Here is a 21,809-nt window from a genome sequence, read left to right on the forward strand (position 1 = left end):
GTAAGGGTTAATATTAAGATCTTAATGCCAAATATTCTGTGTATGATCTTTGTTAAAAAAAAAAAAAAAAAAAAACATCAGAGAAAGATGGAGCTGAGCAGGGCGGGGCAGTGCGCATGCGCGGTATCTCTCCGTGGCCCTCCTCTTCTCGGTGCCTGCCTGGTTGCTACAGCAGTATATTCGAGCACAGGACTCTCTAGGCAACGACATACATCATCACGACTCGCTTCCAATTGTTTTTTTTGTCGGGCTGCGTAAACTGTGCCAACTTGACTGTGCGTCGACAGGAACCGCCCGGCGCGTCGACTGGCCAACAGGCAGAAACGTCCGCTCCTCCTTTTCAGTGGCAGCTGAGGGTCTTTTCTCTCTCTCTCCTCTAGGCGAGCTAGCTAGCGTTAGCCAGGCGGCAGGGGGCAGCTGTGTTAAAAAAAAAAGGAAAAAAAAGGGGGATCCTCAAAATGTCGGGTTACCAAGGAAAGAAGAACATCCCAAGAATCACCGTGAGTATTGTTTAATCTTTTTTTTTGGGGGGGGGGGGGGGGGGTACATTTACCTCGTAAAGGTGGCATTGTTTTAATTTCAACAGCTAGCCAACGCTAGCCCCCGTGTCCCTTCATTGACTCCGACACTGTCACCTCCACCTCCTCCTCCACCTCCTCCACCAGCAGCAGCAGCTCTGCTCCAGCTCCAGCGCACTGACAGCCCGGGCTGAACAATGAGATCGACGCCGTGGCTTCATTTATAGTGAGCTCTGTGACAGTTGTTCATTTCGAGTGTAGGTGAAACCATCTCGCCTCCTTCGGCTGGCCTCGGCCTCGGCATCTCCAGCTTGAGGCGCGTTGTGAACGTATCCAGGCACAGGTTCCTTCACTGTCGTCCCCTCATCTTTCATCCTCTTATGTCTTTCACTCATCCTCTTTCATCCTGATGTCTTCAGCGGACACTTTTTTTGGTGTGTGTGTGTGTGTGTGTGCGCGCGTGCGCGCGCGCAAAGCATCTTCCAATGCTGCAGCTTGGACCAGCTCGGGTTATTTAACCCCTGATTCGGTTAAACGCTGTGGTAAATGGCTGTTTGACGACATAATTAACGGCTGTTCAGTTTTGTGGTGCAGCCTTTAAACCCGAAAGCACAGCATTGACAGGAAGGATGCCGTGATAGTTCCAAGAAGTAAAACCTCTTTTGTAAAGTAGGTCATTGGACAGCACCCATCCAAACCTTCTTTTTTTTTTTTTTGCCCCCACTAAGCTTTCATCGTGCAGCTGTTTTAGGCAGACTGCTCAAGCAATATCACAGCAAACAGCTTTAAGTTTGATCATTTCATTGCACCAAGCTGTCTTGTGAAATGCATTGGTCTGATTTTGTACGTACAGTTCTCCATCTAGTTGTCAATGCAGGGTTGTGAATATCCCCGATGGCCCAGGTCCCCAGGTCTCCAAGCCACCAGTTGGGAATGAAGCAGATAGTGAAAGCCAGAAAGTTTAACTCTGATCTGAACTGATTTTTTCTTTTTAGCATAACACCAGGATTAGGCGTTGTCCCCGAATATTAGTAATTCAATTCTTTCACCTACGTCCATTTATAGTACAGCCGAGCCTGCACTGCTTGACACTGAGCCCTTTACCAAGTACAGTCACTTCTTAGTGACCAATTCGGTTTTATCATCTGGAGATTACGGGATCTATATTTACGGCAGTAAAATGTGCCAGCCTATATATATCCTCGACATTATGGTTCATTCATGTAGGTGGTTAAGGACCGCATCAACAACGAAAGCCCTTATGATTTGATTTAAGGTATATGACTAGCTCAGCATGCTTGTCACCTAGAAATCAGGCACAGAAAGGAGGACATTAGGTTATATGACCCCATTATAGAAAAGCAATGGCCTGGGACATGAGGCCAGTTGGCCACGACTTGTTCACCTAATGCAGTCCCTCTGTCAGCGTCCACCCATCCTTGGACATTAGAAACTTCAGTCACTTCAGTCTTCGTTAGCTCTCCTTACGGCCCGCAGAGACGCTGGGAAGCCTGTAGGAGAAGTAGGCCAGCCGAGTACATTCTGCTTTATTCCCATACAGGTGGAGTTCATTGTGCCACTCAGCAGTTTGCGCTTTTACTTGAGGGTTTTGATCAAGGAATGCTCCCTCCCTTCAAACGCCATCATGTCTATGATGTGTGAATAAAACTAGAGCTGCAACAATTAGCCAATTAGTAATCGACTACCTAATGAATCTGCAACTATTTTGATAATCAATGAATCAGTTTAAGTCTGTCATTTCTCTTAAGACTAAAAAAAGTCAGATAACACTCTCAAATGAGGCCCCTGGAAAACAACTCCCTCTGTGGGGATTTCTGCAACTGATGCTTCAGCATTTAAACAACAGCAAAGACACATTACTTTCACTGCCACAATACATAAATTCTCTTATTTCAGCTTCTTAAGTTATCAAAATAATCGACAGATTAATCAACAATAAAAATAATCACGAGTTGCAGCCCTAAATAAATCACGAAGAGTAGCTCTAATCACTGAATCAGTAAAGTTGGCCCAAGTATGTTTTTTATTCTGTCTGAGAAAGTAGTACATTTTGCTCTTCAATTATGCAGCTGACTATCAGCCAATAGTGATTAAAACAGATGACGTCGTCCTCTATTTTGTGCTTCATAGCTGATGTGAAATGTTGTCTCCTCGTTTCAGAGTGACCGTCTCCTTATCAAAGGAGCAAAGATTGTGAACGATGATCAGTCCTTCCAGGCTGATATCTACATGGAAGATGGAGTCATCAAGTAAGTTCAGTTTTGTTTACAAAAAGGTCACAGGCACCTTAAATCTTTGAATCTCGGTTGTCTTAGTGTTTGTCATGTCCCCTTAATTAATTCCTGTTGGGGTTTCTCACATGTCTTTCTCAGGCAAATTGGAGACAACCTCATTGTTCCCGGAGGAGTTAAGATCATAGAGGCTCATGGGAGAATGGTGATGCCTGGGGGTATTGACGTGCACACGCGATTCCAGATGCCTGACCGAGGCATGGTGGCGGCAGATGACTTCTACCAGGGCACCCGGGCGGCCCTGGCTGGTGGAACCACCATGATCCGTACGTGTTGTGTCAGACAAGACTAGTTTAAAAGCACAGGGATTTAAACACTGCAGATGTCCATGCTGTCAAGCGTGTGATTTAATTATGCATTTTTGTTGATGCACATTCATTCTAACCTGTTTTGTTTGTGTTGTGTAGTTGACCATGTGGTTCCGGAGCCTGGCGTCAGCTTGGTTGCCGCTTTCAAGCAGTGGAGGGAGTGGGCCGACAGCAAGTCCTGCTGTGACTATTCTCTGCATGTGGACATCACCGACTGGAACAAAGGCACTCAGGAAGACATGGAGACCTTAGTGAAGGATCACGGTACGTAGTCAACAGCTTACATCTCCACATAGAGTTTAAAATCACCAACTTACCTGACACTTTCACTGATGCAGTGAAATGTTTAAAAAATATTTTCTCTGACACTGCATGGGGGGGGGTGATCTGCAACTTATTCACTGAGTGAAAAAAAACCTGCCGCTACACAGTAACTCAGTATTTATGCTTTGTGATATCTATCCTTTTGATTTGACTTTTCTCCTTCGCTCTCGGTTTTCCCTCTTTTGCTCTGTCTATTCCACTTTTTGCTGTTTTCGCTCATACATTTTCTATCTTCAGGTGTCAACTCTTTCCTGGTCTATTTGGCTTATAAGGATGTTTTCCAACTTTCTGACTCTCAGGTATGCTTTGCATGCAGATCTCTGCCCAGTCATCTGTCAGTGCATTTGTGAGCATATGTTTCCCCGGCTGTTAGATGTCTTTGCCGTGGATATCTGACCTATGAGCTGACGAGTGTGTTCATTATTTATTTATTTATTATTTCAGATCTACGAGGTGTTTAGCGTCATCAGAGATCTCGGAGCCATTGCTCAGGTGCATGCTGAAAATGGAGACATCATTGCCGAGGTAACAGAACCACTGAAAAAAGCTGGTCAAGTTGTAGCTGCAAGCTCTTGTTTTCTATCTTGGATTATAATATTTTTGTGTGGACGTTTTAGGAGCAGAGACGTATTTTGGAGTTGGGTATCACTGGCCCTGAAGGTCATGTACTTAGCCGCCCAGAGGAGGTAAGATGGAGGACTGCTTTCTGAAATAACTGTATGCAGCCAAAAGAGAAAGCCGTCAGACTAAATTAATCTGATTTAATGTGTCTGCAGGTGGAGGCTGAGGCAGTCAATCGATCTGTCACCATAGCCAATCAGACCAACTGCCCCCTCTACATCACCAAGGTGATGAGCAAGAGCTCTGCTGATGTCATTGCTCTCGCCAGGAAAAGGGGTAAAAAGAGAAATTGTTTTTAAAAAAAAAAAACAGAAAGGTGTTTGCCAAGACACAAGATTCTTGCACTTTGCACTGACCTTGGCCTCTCTGCTCCCATAGGTGCTGTGGTTTATGGAGAGCCAATATCTGCCAGTTTGGGCACAGACGGCACCCATTACTGGAGCAAGAACTGGGCCAAGGCCGCAACCTATGTCACTTCTCCACCGCTCAGCCCTGATCCCACCACCCCAGACTACCTCAACTCCCTGTTGTCATGGTGGGCGCTCTGTGCCAGGACATAAAAATGACAGGAACACAGTTTGACATGTGTTACTGCTGTGTGAAACATTTTATTTTTACCCAGCAGTACCTCTTTTTGTGACTGTATGAGATGCCCCTTTTGTGGAGGAGGCACACTGAAGTGGCATTTACTCAACTGCACTCATTTCAACATGTAGCAAATACATGTAATGAGTTATTGGTCAAAGACTTACTGCACATATTAAGTGTAGCCTTATTTTTCTATTTTTCCTCTTTCTTTCTTCTTTCTCATGTAGTGGGGACTTGCAGGTGACTGGCAGTGCTCACTGCACTTTCCAGACCTCTCAGCGTGCAATAGGAAAAGATGACTTCACCCTAATGCCAGAGGGCACCAACGGCACTGAGGAAAGGATGTCCCTAATCTGGGACAAATGTGTGGTGAGCTTGTTTCACACATTCCCCAAAATTCCTATCAGGAGGGACCCCCTCTGTGAACCCTTTAGTGTGTGTTAAGGTGCTTGTATGTGACACCTTGTCCTGTCCCAAAAGGTGACTGGCAAGATGGATGAGAACCAGTTTGTGGCAGTGACCAGCACGAACGCAGCCAAGATCTTCAACCTGTACCCCCGCAAGGGGCGCATCGCTGTGGGGTCTGACGCTGACCTTGTGCTATGGGACCCAGATATCACCAAAATCATCTCAGCTAAGAGCCACAACTTGGTCAGCTGGTTACTTTGTCTGACTTGACTCTTATCATAATGTCTTTTGTGTCACGCATTGAAAAACCATGTGTAATGGCCTTCAATGCACTTTTTTTGCTGTAACGCTTCCCCAGCTTTGTTAATTTAACAAGAGATGTAATTGGAGCAGTTAAAGGTTTGAAAACTTTTCAATCAGAGCAACAATAGATTGGACAAAATTCATGATAATTCCATAGACTGTTTATAAAAATTGGCGTAATAACTGGCGTCCGGAAAGTGGCTAAAACCTGTATTCTCTCAAAGGACCAGCAGAGGGCAACATTACTGGTTACAATAAGAAGTCCCCTGAGAAAATTTCCCTACTTCTCACTTGATTTATAACGTTAGTAAAAATGTTCCTAAGGAGTTTATGGTCTCAATCTCTAGCTTCAAGTCTTCTGCAATACAGCATCATGTTGCAGGTGTAGGTGGAACGTGCAGTGGACGAGCACTCAGTCAGGCCCACTCCCCGCTCCTCCAAATACGGTTACTTCTGGTTTCAAAAAGCTAAGATGGCACCGAAAGTTTAGATAGTTGTAAACGGTAAACTGTTCCAAAGATTTGGGGCGGCTATAGCAAACACGAGAGATCTGGACATTTCTTAACCATTAAAGACACAAAACCGCAACTTTCAGATGTGTAGTTACATGATTATCAAATTAAGTTTAAACCAGTCTCCTCCTCTGTGAAGCTTGATTATGTATAAAACAATTGCAATTTATGATTATAACAAGACATGTTTTGCGTTCCATTGAGTGTGAGCAGTGTTTTAGTTTCTCACCTCATCAAATCTCTCTTCTCCCAGGCTGTGGATTATAACATCTTTGAGGGCACAGAAGTTCGTGGAGGTCCATCGGTGGTGATCAGCCAGGGCAAGATTGTGTTAGAGGAGGGCAGCCTGCACACCACCGAGGGCTGCGGGCGCTACGTCAGCCGCAAACCCTTCCCTGACCAAGTGTACAAGAGGATAAAGGCTCGCAGCAGGGTGAGTCTGAGCAGGCGCGCTCAATTTTTACAGTGTAGGCAGATGGTGGTCTGACGAGTTTGCCTGTATGTGTAGCTCACAGAGTTGCGAGGTGTCCCCAGGGGCCAGTACGATGGGCCGGTATGTGAAGTGACCGCAACTCCCAAGGTGATGTCCACAGTCTCCTCGGTGAAGACATCCCCTGCCAAGCTGCAGCAGCAGCAACAGCAGGTTACTCACCAGCCTGTGCGCAACCTCCACCAGTCTGGCTTCAGCCTTTCTGGTGAGTCGAGTCCGAGCACAGATTTTTCATTCCTGTCCGTTGTCCTCCGTCGCAACAAGGCATTTGAGTTATACCATATTGTATCTTAATTTTATTTATTTTTTTAGGTGCCCAAGTTGATGACAATATTCCTCGTCGCAATACCCAGCGCATCGTTGCTCCTCCTGGTGGAAAAGCCAATATCACCAGCCTCGGCTAATCTCCTCTCACAACTGAGTCGTGGTGCAGGAGTCCACTCTGGTCACCTCTGACTCCACCTGCACTCCACCCAGAAGTACTCCATCCATTCTTATTCACACACTACCACTATGTCACCTCACGCAAAAAAAAAGAAAGAAAGCACTATTCCATTTTCTTTAAATTTTTCCTGCCATATTCCACTCTCTGTCTTCAAAGAAGGATCACGTGAATTGATGCAGCTTCTTTAAGCCCAGGTTGATTACTGATGAAAGTTTGTTTACAATTGTTTACATTTTTGTATATTTTTCGTTGTACATGTTTGAGCTGTTCAGTTGCCCCCTATTGGCTCAGAAAGGTGACAAAAATCTTGGCCTGAGAAACGGTCGGTTTCATGGGCGGGCATTTTATATTTAGCAGTTGTTTTACGATTTTTCCTCTTGCGCTGTTCATTTGCCCGATATTATTAAGAATGTGCTGGTGGTCGTGCTACACCCGGCCTGTAGTCAAAAGCAAACTCTGCACTGTCGACGTCATAACACTGCTACACTGTAACTTTGCTGTTTGACAACAGAAATGTGACATTGTTAATACAAACACCTCAAAATACTGATCATGAAAGATTAGACCGTAGAACCTCTTTTACTTCTATCTGATGCTTGCAGTACGAACTGAACAATTCACTTTGGTCTTCCTTTTGTGTTACAGTTGCACTTTGTTCATTTTTTGTTTAAATTGATGTCTTGTGTTTTTATGAATTATTAGAAAGCGCTGACTGCACTGAAAGGAAAAGAAAGGGTATTTTAGAGTGAAACCACACATTAATTTTCCGCCTGAATATGGGGGGGCGGGGAGAAATGGCTGAAGCATAACATTTTATCTGAGAAACATAAACCTTTTATCCCCTCATTTCATCTCATCAATTAGCTTTTTTTCCTCACGTTCTTGAAATGGTTGTCATGGCAAGCTTCCCATATTGAGATCAGTGTGTTTTGTCGAGAACGCAGACAGGCGCAACGAAGAAGCTACACGGGAGGTTTGTCGACGACCTCTCTACACCTGGTGCTATTAGACCAATGCTGTATATGTGAGGATGATGTCAACATGCACACAACAGTCATGTAAGCTCTGTAACAACGGCAGCCAGACTAGAGCTGCCAATTACCCACTTTTGACGGAATTGGTTTTGCACCTGTTACAATCCAAATGGTAAACCTGTTTGTGAGCTTTTTTTTCTTTCTTTTCTCCGTATTGGATCTGTCTGTATGTTTTCGGGTACTTGTTAATATGAACTACTTGCTTGCCTCCTCTGTAAGATATTGATCGCACGCTGTATCTATGAAGGCTCTTTGAAAAAGCGGAACCAAGATCTTTGAGACCTGATGAAAAATGCTTCAGTATGTGTATGAAATCCCTCACAGTGCGGCGATGATGATGATGATGTGTCCCTCTGTTCCCGGTGTTAGTGTTGTGAATGAATTGCCAGATAGCCAGTTGTTCTTCCCTTAACCGTCCCCCTGCCCAACATTGTTGACACCACACTCACTCGAGGGGTTGTAGTGTATTCACCGAGCCACCCCGGCCGCACTGTAGAACACTGGGTTATTTCCCCTCCGTTGCTGTCAAGTGTAGGTTTTGTATGCCAAGCTTTTTGATGTGAAGTGATTTACATGCAGGGACGTTTCTTGGTAATGGTTATTGAGTTGTGATGTTCAGCACTGTCGTTGCCCCCTCTCCCAGCAAGTGTGTTACTCTCTCGGTGATGTATGTTTTGTAGGATATCAGGGTTTTGGGGGGAAATCATTGGTCCTGTCAGCATTTGACCCTTTATGTGTTGACTTCAGTGGATTACAATAAAAAAAAAAAGAAGTAACTTATGCTACTGACTCTTTTTAATACACAAAGTATTTAAATTTATTGTTTAATACAAAACATTCCTTGAAAGAACTGTAATTGGAAGATCATTATGGGAAACAGAGTTAACGTTATTTCTTATCAGCAGTTTTGAATTTTCATCCTCATGTTTAATGATTGTATTACTGCCTGTAGACACATTTGCTTGTTCAGCGGACCCACTACGCAATTTTACTTGAGCAAAGTTTTAGTGAGGTACTTTCACGTTAGTCGAGCATTTTCTATTTCATTCTACAATAATTCTGGCAGGAAAGAGAGATACCTTCTCGTGGACTCAAGTGTTGGTTAAGGTCAAAGTTTGACATGATGCATTGTTACAGATGAGCATTAATGCGATTGCACACCAATATATCAGTATTAACAATCAAACACTGCAAGATTTAAAAGAAACTTGTTTTGCTTATTGTTACGTCAGGTGGATGTTTGACTATCACTGTCCAGAATGACACTGCACATGAATAAAGTTAGATGCTGAAGGGCAAAAAGGTGACTAAAATCTGTATATACAAACTGATTCAAGTGATCTGAAGACCAGATTAATTGACAAAGTAAGAGCAGATGTACATTTAACTTGCTAATTGAACGTTTTTGTAGAATAAGTTTATCAGACAGAAATAAATATATCTTGTAAACAATTAGGGATTCTATCATATTGCTCTGTATGTATTTATGTAAGTAGTTTTACTAACACTCCTGCAAGAGTCTTACTAGTGATGAAATATTTTTAGCTCCTTTTAGTTACATTTTTTGATCCCTGATTAAAAGATTCTATAGGATTGTTCTTTTCAGTTAATTCTGTTTTGCATAACCACTTCCGGGGATATTCTGAAGAATTTACAGATAAATAAAAAAAATAATTTCAAGAAAATATCATTAGACTATTTGACATATAAAATAAAGTGTATGTATTTTGTTGAGTCTGACCACATCCAAACAGTGGATGGAGTTAATGCAGAGAGACAGTGAGACACTAGGTGGAGACGCCGAGTCGCAATGTGCAGCCTCGGCCTCAGAGCAGCAGGCTGTCCTTCCATCTCCTCAGTCATTTCATCCATGGGGGGGGGTGCCGTAAGTAAAATGAACTGATTGAGAGAATGGCTACATAACAGTGAGTGCACACATCAACAGAAGTTGTGTGATTAGTTGGAATGAAGCTCCCCTGGCTGTTTGACAGTGGTACAATTAGGATTTAATATGATGAGTCCACTGATTAAACCTGAGAGGGGGAATCCTATAATGTCAACATCTCCTCCCACTGACGGGAGCTCTAGAGGGAGAAAACATCAGGACGACTTTACCAAGCTAAACCCTCTCTGGGGAAGCATGCACATATGAGTCGCCAGCAGTGCTCGTCATGCTCTCAATCCACTGGAACACAGAAACCACTTTTGTAATAGACAAATCCTTCGAGAAGTGATCCGTCATCACTTAAGTGTCATTGTGATCATTGATTTAGAACCGTGGGCATTTATGATCCAATGCGACTGTCAAGAATCTGTGATTGTGGGTTCAGTCATTTCCACCTACCAGAACAAATGCATCACAGAGTAATACTGAGGAGGCACAGAAATACACACTCATTGATCATTTCTCCGTAAACACACAAAATCTGGTTGCTGGATAAAATGAGGGAATGCCGGTGAAACACAGGAGCCGTGTTCTTGCTCTGCTCTAATCTATATCAAGCCGCATATCTAATTCTGGTATTCATTGCAGCTATTGCATTAGGAACATGATATATCTTGATGAAGCACGGTGCACAGGTATTTGTATCCTGAGTGGAGGCAGGCAAAAGAGGGACGGGCGAGCGCAGAAAACACAGACAATGGAGAGTTGGGTGGATTAGGTTATCTGTACCATCTGTAGTTTATTGGCTCGGTGGATTGCTCCTCTCCTAATGGCATCTGTGCAGAGATGGGAGAGATTTACAGGTTCACAGACACAAGCGTCAATGTCGACGCGGGTGCAGACAAAGCACACTGCATTGCGGGGGTCCCTCCCCTGTGGCAACGCTGTCGAATCCACTTCTACCACTGGACTTAGTGAACTGAGGAGGGTGTAGGGCCTAATGATGCCGACTGTATCCCTTGTCTCTCTTAGACTCACAAAGGGAGTCCATCTTTGTACTACAGAGGGTGTAGCCAAGAGAAAATAAATCAATACCGCTGGCAGAGGTTGTCCTCTTGCCATTTGATGCCTCGGTGTTAACAGAAAGACACTTTGAAGTTTTGACCTCACAGCAAATACGCTCAGTTTTTCCACTTTGCACTGATGAACGCGGCACACACACACACACACACACACACACACAAGATCTTTAAGATGGTCGGTATAAAGACTCTGCGTGCTTTGTGCGTGGACGGTGACTTAAAAAGACGGAGACACAAGGGGTTTCGGCCTGAGAGAAGAACGTCCGAGACTGTGACTCAACTTGACATCTCTAAATCTAGAGGATTCTTTAAGAGGCTTGGGGCCCGGTCAGGATTGAGGTCAGCAACCGCAAGGTCAGTGAAAATTCCATCTGGCAACGCTCGGAGGTGGATGCAATTGTGGGAACGGGGATGAACGAGAAGTTTTGAGGGCCTATATATTTAGTGAATCAACCCCCTCCCAAGAAAGAATGAAACACCAGCAAGAGTCCAAAGATGTCCCCCATGATTCCCTTGATAGGAATGTGTCATACAAATTTATTGTAATGTGACACAGCACGCAACGTCCCTTGGTTTTTGACTGTGTACAGAGCAGTACACAAACAACATTGTGACAACAGGAACAGCATTAGGCAAACTTTGGAGATGACGGGAGCACCACTGACCAGCCTTTTGGAAACATTTGGTGAAATCATGCAATATATAAAACTTTCCCATTTACATTTTTACACATTTGAATTGCCACTTTGTAATACAAAAACATGTAAACATCTAGTAATATGTTGGTCCTCTTGAGGAAAACTTTCACAGCTTTTCTAGTACAGGGATCTTTTCATTTGGTCCACATCAGGGGAGTGCTTGCAGGGTCTTTTTTCCCCCCTACGCTTTTGTATAAAATAAAACTGGAAAGACATTTGCTTTATTTTATGAAATTAAACAGTAATCACTAATATGCTGTCAAATCTCATATAGAGCTTGTGTTATATCTTTGGAAGATTTTGAAAATCTTACATCAAGCAAAACAACTATATCACAGAATGATATCAAGGCAGAGATGTTTCAGATTTAAAAATCAAAGCAGCCATTCTGATGTTAACAGGGCAAATGGAAAAATATTCTCATATGTGACCTTGAAAGGGGGGTCATTACTAATCGATGTAGGATTACAGTGGTCACACTGACTCTCCTTTTTCCGACAAGGACAGTTGGTGGATTTTAATAGTGGGAAGGTTTCCGACAGGAGGGGGTTGGCCGCAGTTTGACTCCTGCGGGGGGGTCCCACCACTGAGGATGCAGGAGCAGCAGGTTCGGTGGAAGCCTCTACTGCAGAGTTTGGCTACTTTAGCCCGGCTCGTCTGGGCTGGTCCGGATCCATTTGTGGGGTCTTCAGAAAAGACCCTCCAATCCCTGCTGTCCCTGGACGAAGGGGTTCTGGACAGGGCCATAGAGGTCGAGGGACTGTAGCGACAGGGAGCCCCCCTGTTGTCCGGGCCCAGGGTGAGGGGCTTGCTGTGACCTTTTGTTTGACCGTGACCTGCAGTCAGATGATGTGGTCTGGGAGTCTTTCTTAAACAGTTAACTCCAAGTAAACTCTGGAAAGCTTTTTTAAACTCCTGGTTGGAGCATGGGTAGATGATGGGGTTGATGCAGCTGTTGAAGTAACCGAGCCAGAAGGTGATCTTGAACACAGTGTCAGAAGGTCTGTGTGCTGGGAACATCGCGGCTGTAGGAAGATTAGACAAACAAGGGTGAATAACAGCGCTATCCAAACTGATTTCTTGTCTGAAACTATATCATCCGCATGCTAACATACTGAGATTTAGCAGGTAACATTTACGATGTTCACTAACTTAGTTCAGCGTGTTAGCATGCTCACATTTATTCAAGCAACCTGCTGTACAGAGGAGGCTGCCGGGTTTACAAATTACTGAGCAAATTTCATCCTGTGGGGACCATGAACATCTGAATAATCTTTGGTGTCGATCAGTCTATGATATGTCCAGCTATTTCATTTAGAGGAATTATTAAAAAAAACTTGGACCCGATGGTGGTGCTATTAGAAAAAAATAACCAGGTCACCAGGAGTCATCCCCTGGGGACCATGAACATGCAAAAATGATGAGTCTGAACCAAAATGGTAAACTGAATTTCCAGTTGACATTGTCATCCCTATACAATGGTGCTGGCATGGCTAAAAACATTTACATTTCATTTTCAGACATCCAGTTGCTTTTTCTAGTATCAAGGTTGTGCCCATATAAAAATAAATACGGGATCTGCAACTGCTGAGAGAAACATATTATTGCTCTCATTTTCATCCACCTGAGACAAATTATTTTCAATAGTTATATCAAGTTTCCAGTTTTATTAATATTGCCACCATCAATTTTTCAACTTTTGATTAGAGGAAGCATTCACAGCAGTGTGTGCGTGGGATCCGTGATGAAGAAGCAGAGACAATGGCTTGGCGGGCACAGGCCTGTTGTGACTCTCCACATATCCTGTGGCTGCCAGTGAAACCTTAAAATAATTAAATGGCTGACTTCTTATTTGGCTGTAATACAGCCTATCTATCTATCTGGACCGACGACCATCTATCTTTCAGCGGCAGAGGAGGTGCTGCTTTGTGAAATATCTTATTGGATGAGCTGTTGAAGACATTCAAACATGGGCTTTTGAAAAATGAGATTATGATTGAAAAAAAAAAAAAAGTGTGCTGGATTATTTTATGCCTGGCAGTGTAATTTATATTTTTTATTTGCAGCTGTGCCAAAAATAACTATTTTATTATTGCAGATAGATTCACTTGGTAAAAAAAGTATTGCAGCTCTTTGGTACATAATTATTGTCATGTGGAAATTGTTTTTACTCCAGTTTTTGCCATGTTACCGTCAAATACACTAAAACATACTTTGGGTTGAGAACGTTGTATGACACCTTGGCTTATGAAACCCCCTCAGAATCTTTTGGATACCCTGCAAAATTCAGTGCAAAACGGTCGGTCTCTAAAGACGGCTGTTTTCCATAGTTGCTGAGGTAAAAGGTTTTGACCAAACGGCAACAAAATGGTGCATTCGCGGGTGAGATAACAAGTGGGAAATAGATCACTCGCCCATTATACAGCTGCCCCTAGGTGTGAAATGAAAAACTTAAAAACTTGTCTGTTGCCACCTTTGAACATTTTGGTCACTTGGGGGCAGAAACTGAAAATACTGCACTTAGCTCGCTGACACAGCCTGTCGCAACATTGTCATTTGGAATCAAGTTTCTGGCAAACTGATTGATGTGGGTCCAGTGTTCGCTCTCCTTTTAGCTGTGTCTTGGTCTCCATCAACTTCTGAGGCAAATATGTGGCTGTCTAGCTGCTGAAGAATGCTCCGCTGTGTTCCCCAGCTTTCTGTTCATTTTGACTGTCACTGAAACCATGTCAAACAGTGAGGTGGTAGTTTGCTCAAAGTCTTAGTAGTAGAGCTGAGTGGTCTAACTTCTGACCCTTGTGTTGTGGAGTGTGCGCCAGGTCGTGTCAGTATACTGTGATATCACTGCTCCAGGTGTACACTTCTGACCACTCTACCAGGTTATGGTTGGTGTCTGAAGGCACAAAGGTAGGCCAAAAAAAAAAGTTATTCTACAAATTTATAATAGCTTGCTTCACTCTGTCTCACAGTCTCTGATAAGGACTTCCAAAATGTAAAGGAAACAGACATGAGGCCTTACAACTCACTTTGATAAGAAGTTTTCACATCATCTTTTTCCTCTAATCTCTGGTGCTACATGACACTGATTCACAGCTATATCTGTCATTTTCCATAGACATGTGAGGCAGCATGCAGCCCCGACAACAGCATCAGTGGGGGAGCGTGGTAAGTTCGGGCTTTTCCTCCCAGTCAGTACTCAGACAAATGGTAGCAGCTATATTTACAAGCATGAGAGCATGGAATAAATTAATACCCCGAGGGGTGTTTGAGGTTTCATATCTCGTATATACTTGGCTCAGATTTTCATCTCACATTCCCGTCCATATTGACAGCAACATATTAATTGTATACATGGTTGGCAAGCTGTGTGATTTCCCACCAAGCTTCTCTTCATCAAGCTGTGTGTCCTTGGGGGGATCATCATATCAGGTTTGACGTCGATGTGCTGGCTGTATACTGTGTGTCATTCCCGTACAGAAAATTGTAATGAAGTGAGTCACAGACAAACGGGGACAGAAGAAGGTGCCGAATAATGGCTCGATGCCCCATTCAAGGGTCTTTGTTTAAAATATATATATATATATATATATATATATATATATATGCGTCTGGAATTCTGTGTTTTGTTTTACAGACAGGGGAGTGCTGGAGTCGGTCCCAGATCTGAAAGATTTATTGAGCCTATTTATAGAACGTCTACCTGGCCCAAGTCAAAGCATTTACTTCGCCGCTCAAGATGCCACTCAATGGCAAATCTCTGGACGGTAGTAATTTCAGTGTCCTACCACAGAACAGCAATTCAATTAAAATCGCCAAACTATGAAACTGGCCAACACTTAAAAAAAACCTGGCACCAGCATAAGTGGATGAATGGATCTGTAAAATGAATCACTGTGGAAGCTGAATGGCTTTCTGATTAATATGTCTGAGTGCATATGTGAACAGGCTTTTGATTTATGGAATGTGACATTTTAGGGAACGCGTGTATCTTTTACTGGAAGTTGGATGAGAATACCACTCTCATACCTGCATATTCAATTTGAAGGAGACTCGGGGGAATTTAGCTTAGCTTACAGACTGGAAAAGGTGGAAACGACTAGCTAAAGGTAACAACATCCGCCTACCAGTGCCTCTAAAGCTCACTAAGGACTCTCCAACTTCTCCACATTTAATGCACTCATGAAACCACTCTTTGTCTTCATTCCGCTTTGGATTTAAAGATAGAAGCTAAGCGAACCTGATATTGGCTGTAACTTGGTATATACCGGATTTCCTCTAACTCTCAGCAAATGAACTATTACCTTGCCACTGTACATAAAGGACATAAAGTATACGTTTATTAAAATGATACTGTTGATGTATGTTTATGTTAGTTCACAACTGTTTTCCCTAGACAAATGCTAAAGAGGTCTTGAACATCGTTTGGTTCAATCAAGAATCACATACAGGATAAACATGACAACACTCACCTATGGGTAGCACGAGGAAAAAGGGCAGCCAGCATAACACGAAGCAGCCAACCACCAGGCCCAATGTCTTGGCAGCTTTCTTCTCACGCGAGAACTTGAGCAGTCGCAGGGCAAAATGAGTGCGGTTCCGAAGGGCCTCGTCCTCTGATACAGTCGTGTTGCCCCTGTGTATCCTGAGTATCACCCGCTCGGAATCGGACTTCTCTGTCTTTTGGCCCTCCCTCAGGCCCTGGCTCTCTCTGCGAGCGACCACATAAACCTGACAGTACATGGCCAGTATGATGGCGAGAGGGAGGTAGAAGGAGCCCACAGCAGAGAAGATGGCGTAGCCGGGCTCCTCTGTGATCTTGCAGATGGAGTCGTCCTCGGGAGCAGGCTCTTTCCAGCCAAACAGCGGTCCGATTGATATGATCACAGAGAGCACCCATAGCAGCATCACTGCCAGCAGAGCCCGGTGCTTTGTCATGATCGCTGGGTAACGCAGAGGGTAACTGACCCCGATGTAGCGGTCCACAGATATTACACAGAGGCTCATGATGGAGGCAGTGCAGCAGAGCACATCCACAGCTGCCCAAACATTACAAAAGGCCCGTCCAAACACCCAACGATCCAGGATCTCAAAAATGGCCGAGAAGGGCAGTACGGTTGAGCTCAGCAACAAATCTGCCACCGCCAGATTTACTATAAAATAATGCGTGACGGTCCGCAGGTGTCTATGGCAAACTACTGAGAGGATTACCAGGATGTTGCCCACAATTCCAAACACAATGAGAATACCAAGCACCAAGCCCAAAACCACAGCTTTGACCATGTTGAGCTCTGGGACTTGAACCTCGCTGCAGTTGGAGCAGAGAGCAGCTGGGGCCATATTGGACAGGAACCATCTGCTCCAGTTCTGTGCTGATGCTCGACACTGTCCCGTGCTACAAAGGTAGACTTGAAGCACACACCTATTTAAGTTCTCTACAGCAGAAAAAGGGACATTAGGGAATTGTCATTAAAGCCGTTATAGTAATGATCACATTAAGTCCGTCTATGTCAAAACATAATTTGAATGGTGATGCCTCTGGCAAATGAGCCATTACTTTGGCGATACATCAAGAAAATAAAACTCCAGGACACATGCAGAGACACTGAGAGAGAAGTATAATATATGCAGACAAAACCTACAAGGCTGAAATCACGGAATCCATCTTGAAAATATTAAAATCTTATATGCAGCTGGTACTAAAACACTATTGAATTATAGATGGGGTAGACAAATAGGCGTACACATCTAGACCAACGGTTGCATGTTCTCTGAACAAAAACTGCGGTTTGGGCACAAAGAGAGTCCATTTTCTTAACAGTTGGAGTAAGAAACCAATTTCTGGGTTGGATGGTTGGTGAGCAGCATCCAGATTCCTTCTGTTGAATGCAGGGGGCAAATTCAGCTTGACTCAGCATGTTGGAGGAAGCAACAGCATCCAGTGCCTTTGAAAAGAGGGACAAAATAATCTGCTTTGAGAGAATTGGCACATTCATCGCATATACTGAAACACAAAAGCATTAATCCTTGTTTGATTTTTTTTTTGCATTTTATTTTTTCTTGTCCATCTGAGTTGGGCTCAGATCCATCAAGACCACGGATGCTATCACATCAATGTGACCGCGGACTCAATATAACAAAATCTGCCTACCAGAACCTCCTGCAAGTCATTGCCCCCGGTAAGGACGTAAGTAACTCCCTTGCTATAGGAATCTCTGTGCCAAATTAAGTTAATTGTCTGCTTGCTCCAGCCCGTAGTTAACGCACAGACGTGGGTGTAGTATTAATCCTCTCATCTATCTCTCTCAGTAAATGTGAATTATGAAATAATAATGTCGTACATTTGTCAAGCCAGATTATTAGGCTATTTCCATTGTGGCTATTATATATAAAATCTGCTAACTGAGAGATTGAGTTGCTCAGTTGAAATCCTAAATGATGTAAATGTGCACCGCTCCTCCATTATTCTGGCCCGAATTGCTCCCTCTGACTTAGATGCATTGAACTCATTTCGGATGTTTCGTCCTTTGACTTCAAAACAATTGGTTTGGTGCCACACAAGCTCCTTCATTTTGACAGATGTGAAATTAATCTTGTCTGTGCAGATTACTGACATTTGTAATGTGGCTGTCCCTTAACTTAATGTAGATTAGATGGGACTAGTAAAAAATAGTGCGTCCATGTTGATGATTTTCGGATTTGGTTAAGCTGCTTTATTTGAGGCTAAATCAAAAGTTCATGTGAGTTGCCCTCTTTTCTATCTATCTATCTATCTATCTATCTATCTATCTATCTGTCTATCTATCTATCTTTCTGTCTATCTATCTATCTATCTATCCATCCATCTATCTATCTATATCTATCTATTCATCTATCTATTTATCTATCTATCACAACATTGCTTAACACAAAAACAGACTGTGTAAAGACAAAGGTGAGGGCAGAGGCATTATGCAGTCCCCTCAAGTCGTCAGCCCCCTCCTCTGCTCCATTGCTTCCCACTGTTAACCAATGGCTGACCTTTTCCTCTGCGCCCCACAAACCTCGGCTGCACACTGGATGTACAGCTGTTAAACATTTCGAGCGATGTGTCGTGTCTCAGGTTAGCGCCTGTGCTGGCATGGTTTGACGAAGCCCGCATACCGCGGCCATTGTAACGCAGCACCTGAGCGCTTCTTCCACCCCCTCAAGAAGAGGAAAAAGGTGGGGGGCTGATGTTCCTGAGGTAATTATGAAAGTAAGAGTTACATGTTTATCCACGGGGGCATTGGAATGGAATGGAATGGATTGCGGGAACTCATTACATCATCATCGTTTTGCACTATAGAAAAGATAAAGTTACCCCTAGTGCCAGTAAGATGAAGATATGATATTTGTTGCTCCTTTGCGACTCTATTACATTAACTATAAAGAGTCTGGGACTTGGAATTGAATAGCCTATTACTCATCATGTTTATCCTTTTGTTATTTTTATCTGAGAAAATTTGTTCAGAGCAGTACTTGTGAACGGTTCTAATGAGCCCAAGAATACCTCATTTTATCAACTCCTTCAGCTCACACTCAACAATAACAAAGCCTCAATATCCCGATTAAAACTGTTAATTTAAGATAAATGGAAAACAACATACTTATTACATTAGGGTCTCTGATAGAAGACTCGTTGATTTCCCTAAACTGCCGTTTGAGCTTGGGGATTACGGGATTTAAACTGGGAGGGGGATTCAGGTGCAACAAAGTAATGCATGCTGGTTGGGCTATTTTCCAGCACCGATCTGTTTAATATTCACACAGTCACACACATCCAGGGTGGGGGGTTGCCCAGAAAAAGAGCCGGCATACTGAAGGGCAGCAGGGAGCAGGGGCTTATATATGCCTTGCTGAAGGGCATGTACAGTAGTAGCCATGGTCATTCCTCTTCACTTAGTTCACTTAGAGATGCATGTTTCTCAACTACAGAAGAGTCTACAATTACAGGTCGTGCTTTCTTGGCGGCTTTCCAGGCGGACACACCAGTCGACAATGTGTTGCTGCTGCTGCTGCTGCTGAGGGGTTGGACAAGAGTCCACCATAAGGCTGAGAACACCTTGACCAGCGCAATAATTCTAATTGAGCAGCAGTTTACGTCCATTCTGGCTCAAATGTAATCTCGACCTCCTCGCTGGTGAGCTGGGGTATGTCCCTGCTCGACAGGCTCCACAGTGTCCCTGACATAAAGTGACATCCACCTTAGTAAAATGATAAAGACCCTGTAGACAGTCGTGAAGGCACATTGTCAGGGAGACCTCATGTATTTCCCTGCTATGTCTTTATAACAAAGGGTTGCTCTTCACTTTCATGTAAGAAGTTTGAGAACGTGGAGATTGAAAACCCTCCAGAAATATGGCTTCATATAAAATAATCTATTTCTGGATCGGTGCAGCCCAGTTTTACTATTTGCGAGCGACAACTCCCGTATAGATTGGACGGACAATTAGAGACGTTCAAGCTGAGCCCCACAACTTCACAGATTATTGCGCAGGATGGAATTGAAATATCTAACCGAATGAACATTACTTCTGCAGAATGTCATCATTGGATCATGGCTTCGATTGTTGAACGATCGTTTGCCATCCTCTGCGCCACTGCCCCGCGCGGACAACAAAGGAACACGCGCGTAAATTCTACGAGGGAAAAGTACACAATGAACGATCGCCAAAGGAAAAACAAAAAAAAAACTCCAGCTAAAGGCGTGAAATTGAAATCGACGACACTCACCTCAACTTTAAGCCGGGGTTTCCCATCCCGGCGGGCTGCTCGCCTGAGCCACGTCGGGAGGAGGCTGCGACCGCTGACTGGCGCCGAGACGCTGGCGAGGGGATGGAGAGGAGTGCGCTCATCGTGGAGAGCGCCGCACAACTGCGGGCGCGCACGGCCGACCCGCAGGTCTTCTCTTATGACGAGGGGTAGCAAGTGACTCACTGGTGTCTCTTGCAAACCCAACCCACTCCATCACCCCCCCCCCTGCGTCATCACGACCCGTCACTGTCTGCCAACAGGACTTTTTTCATTCAGAGAGTTGTCGTTAACGAGCGTCACCTGTCAAACTGCGGGAGAACCAATGGCTGCCAATGTTGGAGGGTGATGTCCTCCTGCACTTGTCTTGTTTTAAAATAGTCTTGTTTTTTTTTTTTTTGTTGGCCTCGGGTACCTTCACTTTATTGTTTTCCATTATGTATGCAGAGGCTACGCCTGTTTTTATTGAAAACAGATAGTCTGCCAAATCACTGCATTTCTGGTGATTGGCTTTTCTTTGTAATGACTGAAATCTTTTTTAAACAACTTCAATATTTAAAGTTAAGTTGATTATTCTTCCTGTACGTTTGCCTATTCCTTTTTTATGATGCAGTTTAATCATTTTATTGTCTGTCAGAAATGTTAAGTGTAAAATACTAACTGGAAAATTAACTGTACCTACATGTGAAATTACTTTTTTTTATTTTACAGCCCATGTACGCAATAAATATTTTATGATCTGATGCTTTGACAGGACATAAAAGCTGTTTTAATCATCATTAAGAGAGCGGATCACTGTTAGTCATTAAGGTACACACCCTCCTTCCAAGGCTTAGCCTAATACTTTAATTACCCAGCGACAGCAGTTATGTACACTGTAATAAGAAGAAAATATTCCCATATTCAGATTCTTTCAAATTTGCAAAGGCATTTTCTGTTACCCAATTAGCTCAATTTCAACAATAATGTATGCTAATAATGATCTAATCTGTAATTAAATAGGTTATCTGCCTGTTCTATGACAAAGCTAATTCCTAACCCCCCATATATGTATGTATTTTGTCATATATAAAATAATTTATAGTGAATAATAACACTGTCAAAATAATTTCCTCTTCATCTGCCTCGACATGAGTAACAAAGATGGTTGTTCTTTCACGAATAAGACATAATCTACATATTAGCATAACATATGCATTATATAACTCTGCTCAACTCAGTCAATACACATTTGTCACTGCCTGAGGTGCAGTCAATTGCAATTAATCTGGTCTGCTACTTTATCATTAAATGATTGTATACGTACTTTAACACACCCACAAGCACACAGAAAAAAGTATTGATTTTCTTGTGCTGATTCCTTTCTTCCCCTTAATTTAGCCTGCTGGTGTATTTTGTTTTGTTTTTCCAGTTTGGTCTATGGAAGCTTTACCTACGGATGCTGCTGTCACAGTGGGAGATATATTAAGCAGATCTGTGAAGTGAACATTTGATTCAAAGTACTTGGTCAAC

The 21,809-nt window shown here is 43.3% G+C and overlaps 2 protein-coding genes across 2 annotated transcripts; one reads left to right on the top strand and one right to left on the bottom strand.

Annotated features, from left to right (window-relative positions):
• Nucleotides 1-124: 124 nt before the first annotated feature.
• On the top strand, nt 125-8,643 carry dpysl2a (dihydropyrimidinase like 2a). Its single transcript, XM_035640625.2, has 14 exons — nt 125-500; nt 2,700-2,788; nt 2,912-3,096; nt 3,238-3,402; nt 3,700-3,761; nt 3,907-3,987; nt 4,080-4,148; nt 4,239-4,359; nt 4,462-4,618; nt 4,899-5,040; nt 5,152-5,322; nt 6,148-6,327; nt 6,403-6,589; nt 6,697-8,643. Exons 1-14 carry the CDS (start codon nt 459-461, stop codon nt 6,786-6,788), a joined length of 1,743 nt encoding a protein of 580 aa, XP_035496518.1. The 5' UTR covers nt 125-458; the 3' UTR covers nt 6,789-8,643.
• Nucleotides 8,644-11,338: 2,695 nt separating this feature from the next.
• adra1aa (adrenoceptor alpha 1Aa) lies at nt 11,339-20,593 on the bottom strand. The gene is made up of 3 exons (XM_035641119.2): nt 20,280-20,593; nt 15,998-17,470; nt 11,339-12,553 (listed from the first exon to the last, which is right to left on the bottom strand). Exons 2-3 carry the CDS (start codon nt 16,863-16,865, stop codon nt 12,003-12,005), a joined length of 1,419 nt encoding a protein of 472 aa, XP_035497012.1. The 5' UTR covers nt 16,866-17,470; nt 20,280-20,593; the 3' UTR covers nt 11,339-12,002.
• Between the last annotated feature and the right edge of the window lie 1,216 nt (nt 20,594-21,809).

Source organism: Scophthalmus maximus, chromosome 19, assembly GCF_022379125.1.
Source record: "Scophthalmus maximus strain ysfricsl-2021 chromosome 19, ASM2237912v1, whole genome shotgun sequence".
In the NCBI taxonomy this organism is placed as follows: Eukaryota; Metazoa; Chordata; class Actinopteri; order Pleuronectiformes; family Scophthalmidae; genus Scophthalmus; species Scophthalmus maximus.

What these genes read in the sequence shown, in the direction of transcription:
- dpysl2a (XM_035640625.2), top strand. Translation starts at nt 459, where the DNA reads ATGTCGGGTTACCAAGGAAAGAAGAACATCCCAAGAATCACC. An exon ending in TCCAACTTTCTGACTCTCAG is followed by an intron (nt 3,762 to 3,906) that starts GTATGCTTTGCA and finishes TTATTATTTCAG; the next exon opens with ATCTACGAGGTGTTTAGCGT. An exon ending in CAGCTAAGAGCCACAACTTG is followed by an intron (nt 5,323 to 6,147) that starts GTCAGCTGGTTA and finishes CTCTTCTCCCAG; the next exon opens with GCTGTGGATTATAACATCTT.
- adra1aa (XM_035641119.2), bottom strand. Translation starts at nt 16,865, where the DNA reads ATGGCCCCAGCTGCTCTCTGCTCCAACTGCAGCGAGGTTCAAGTCCCA. An exon ending in TTTCCTCGTGCTACCCATAG is followed by an intron (nt 12,554 to 15,997) that starts GTGAGTGTTGTC and finishes ATCTTCCTACAG; the next exon opens with CCGCGATGTTCCCAGCACAC.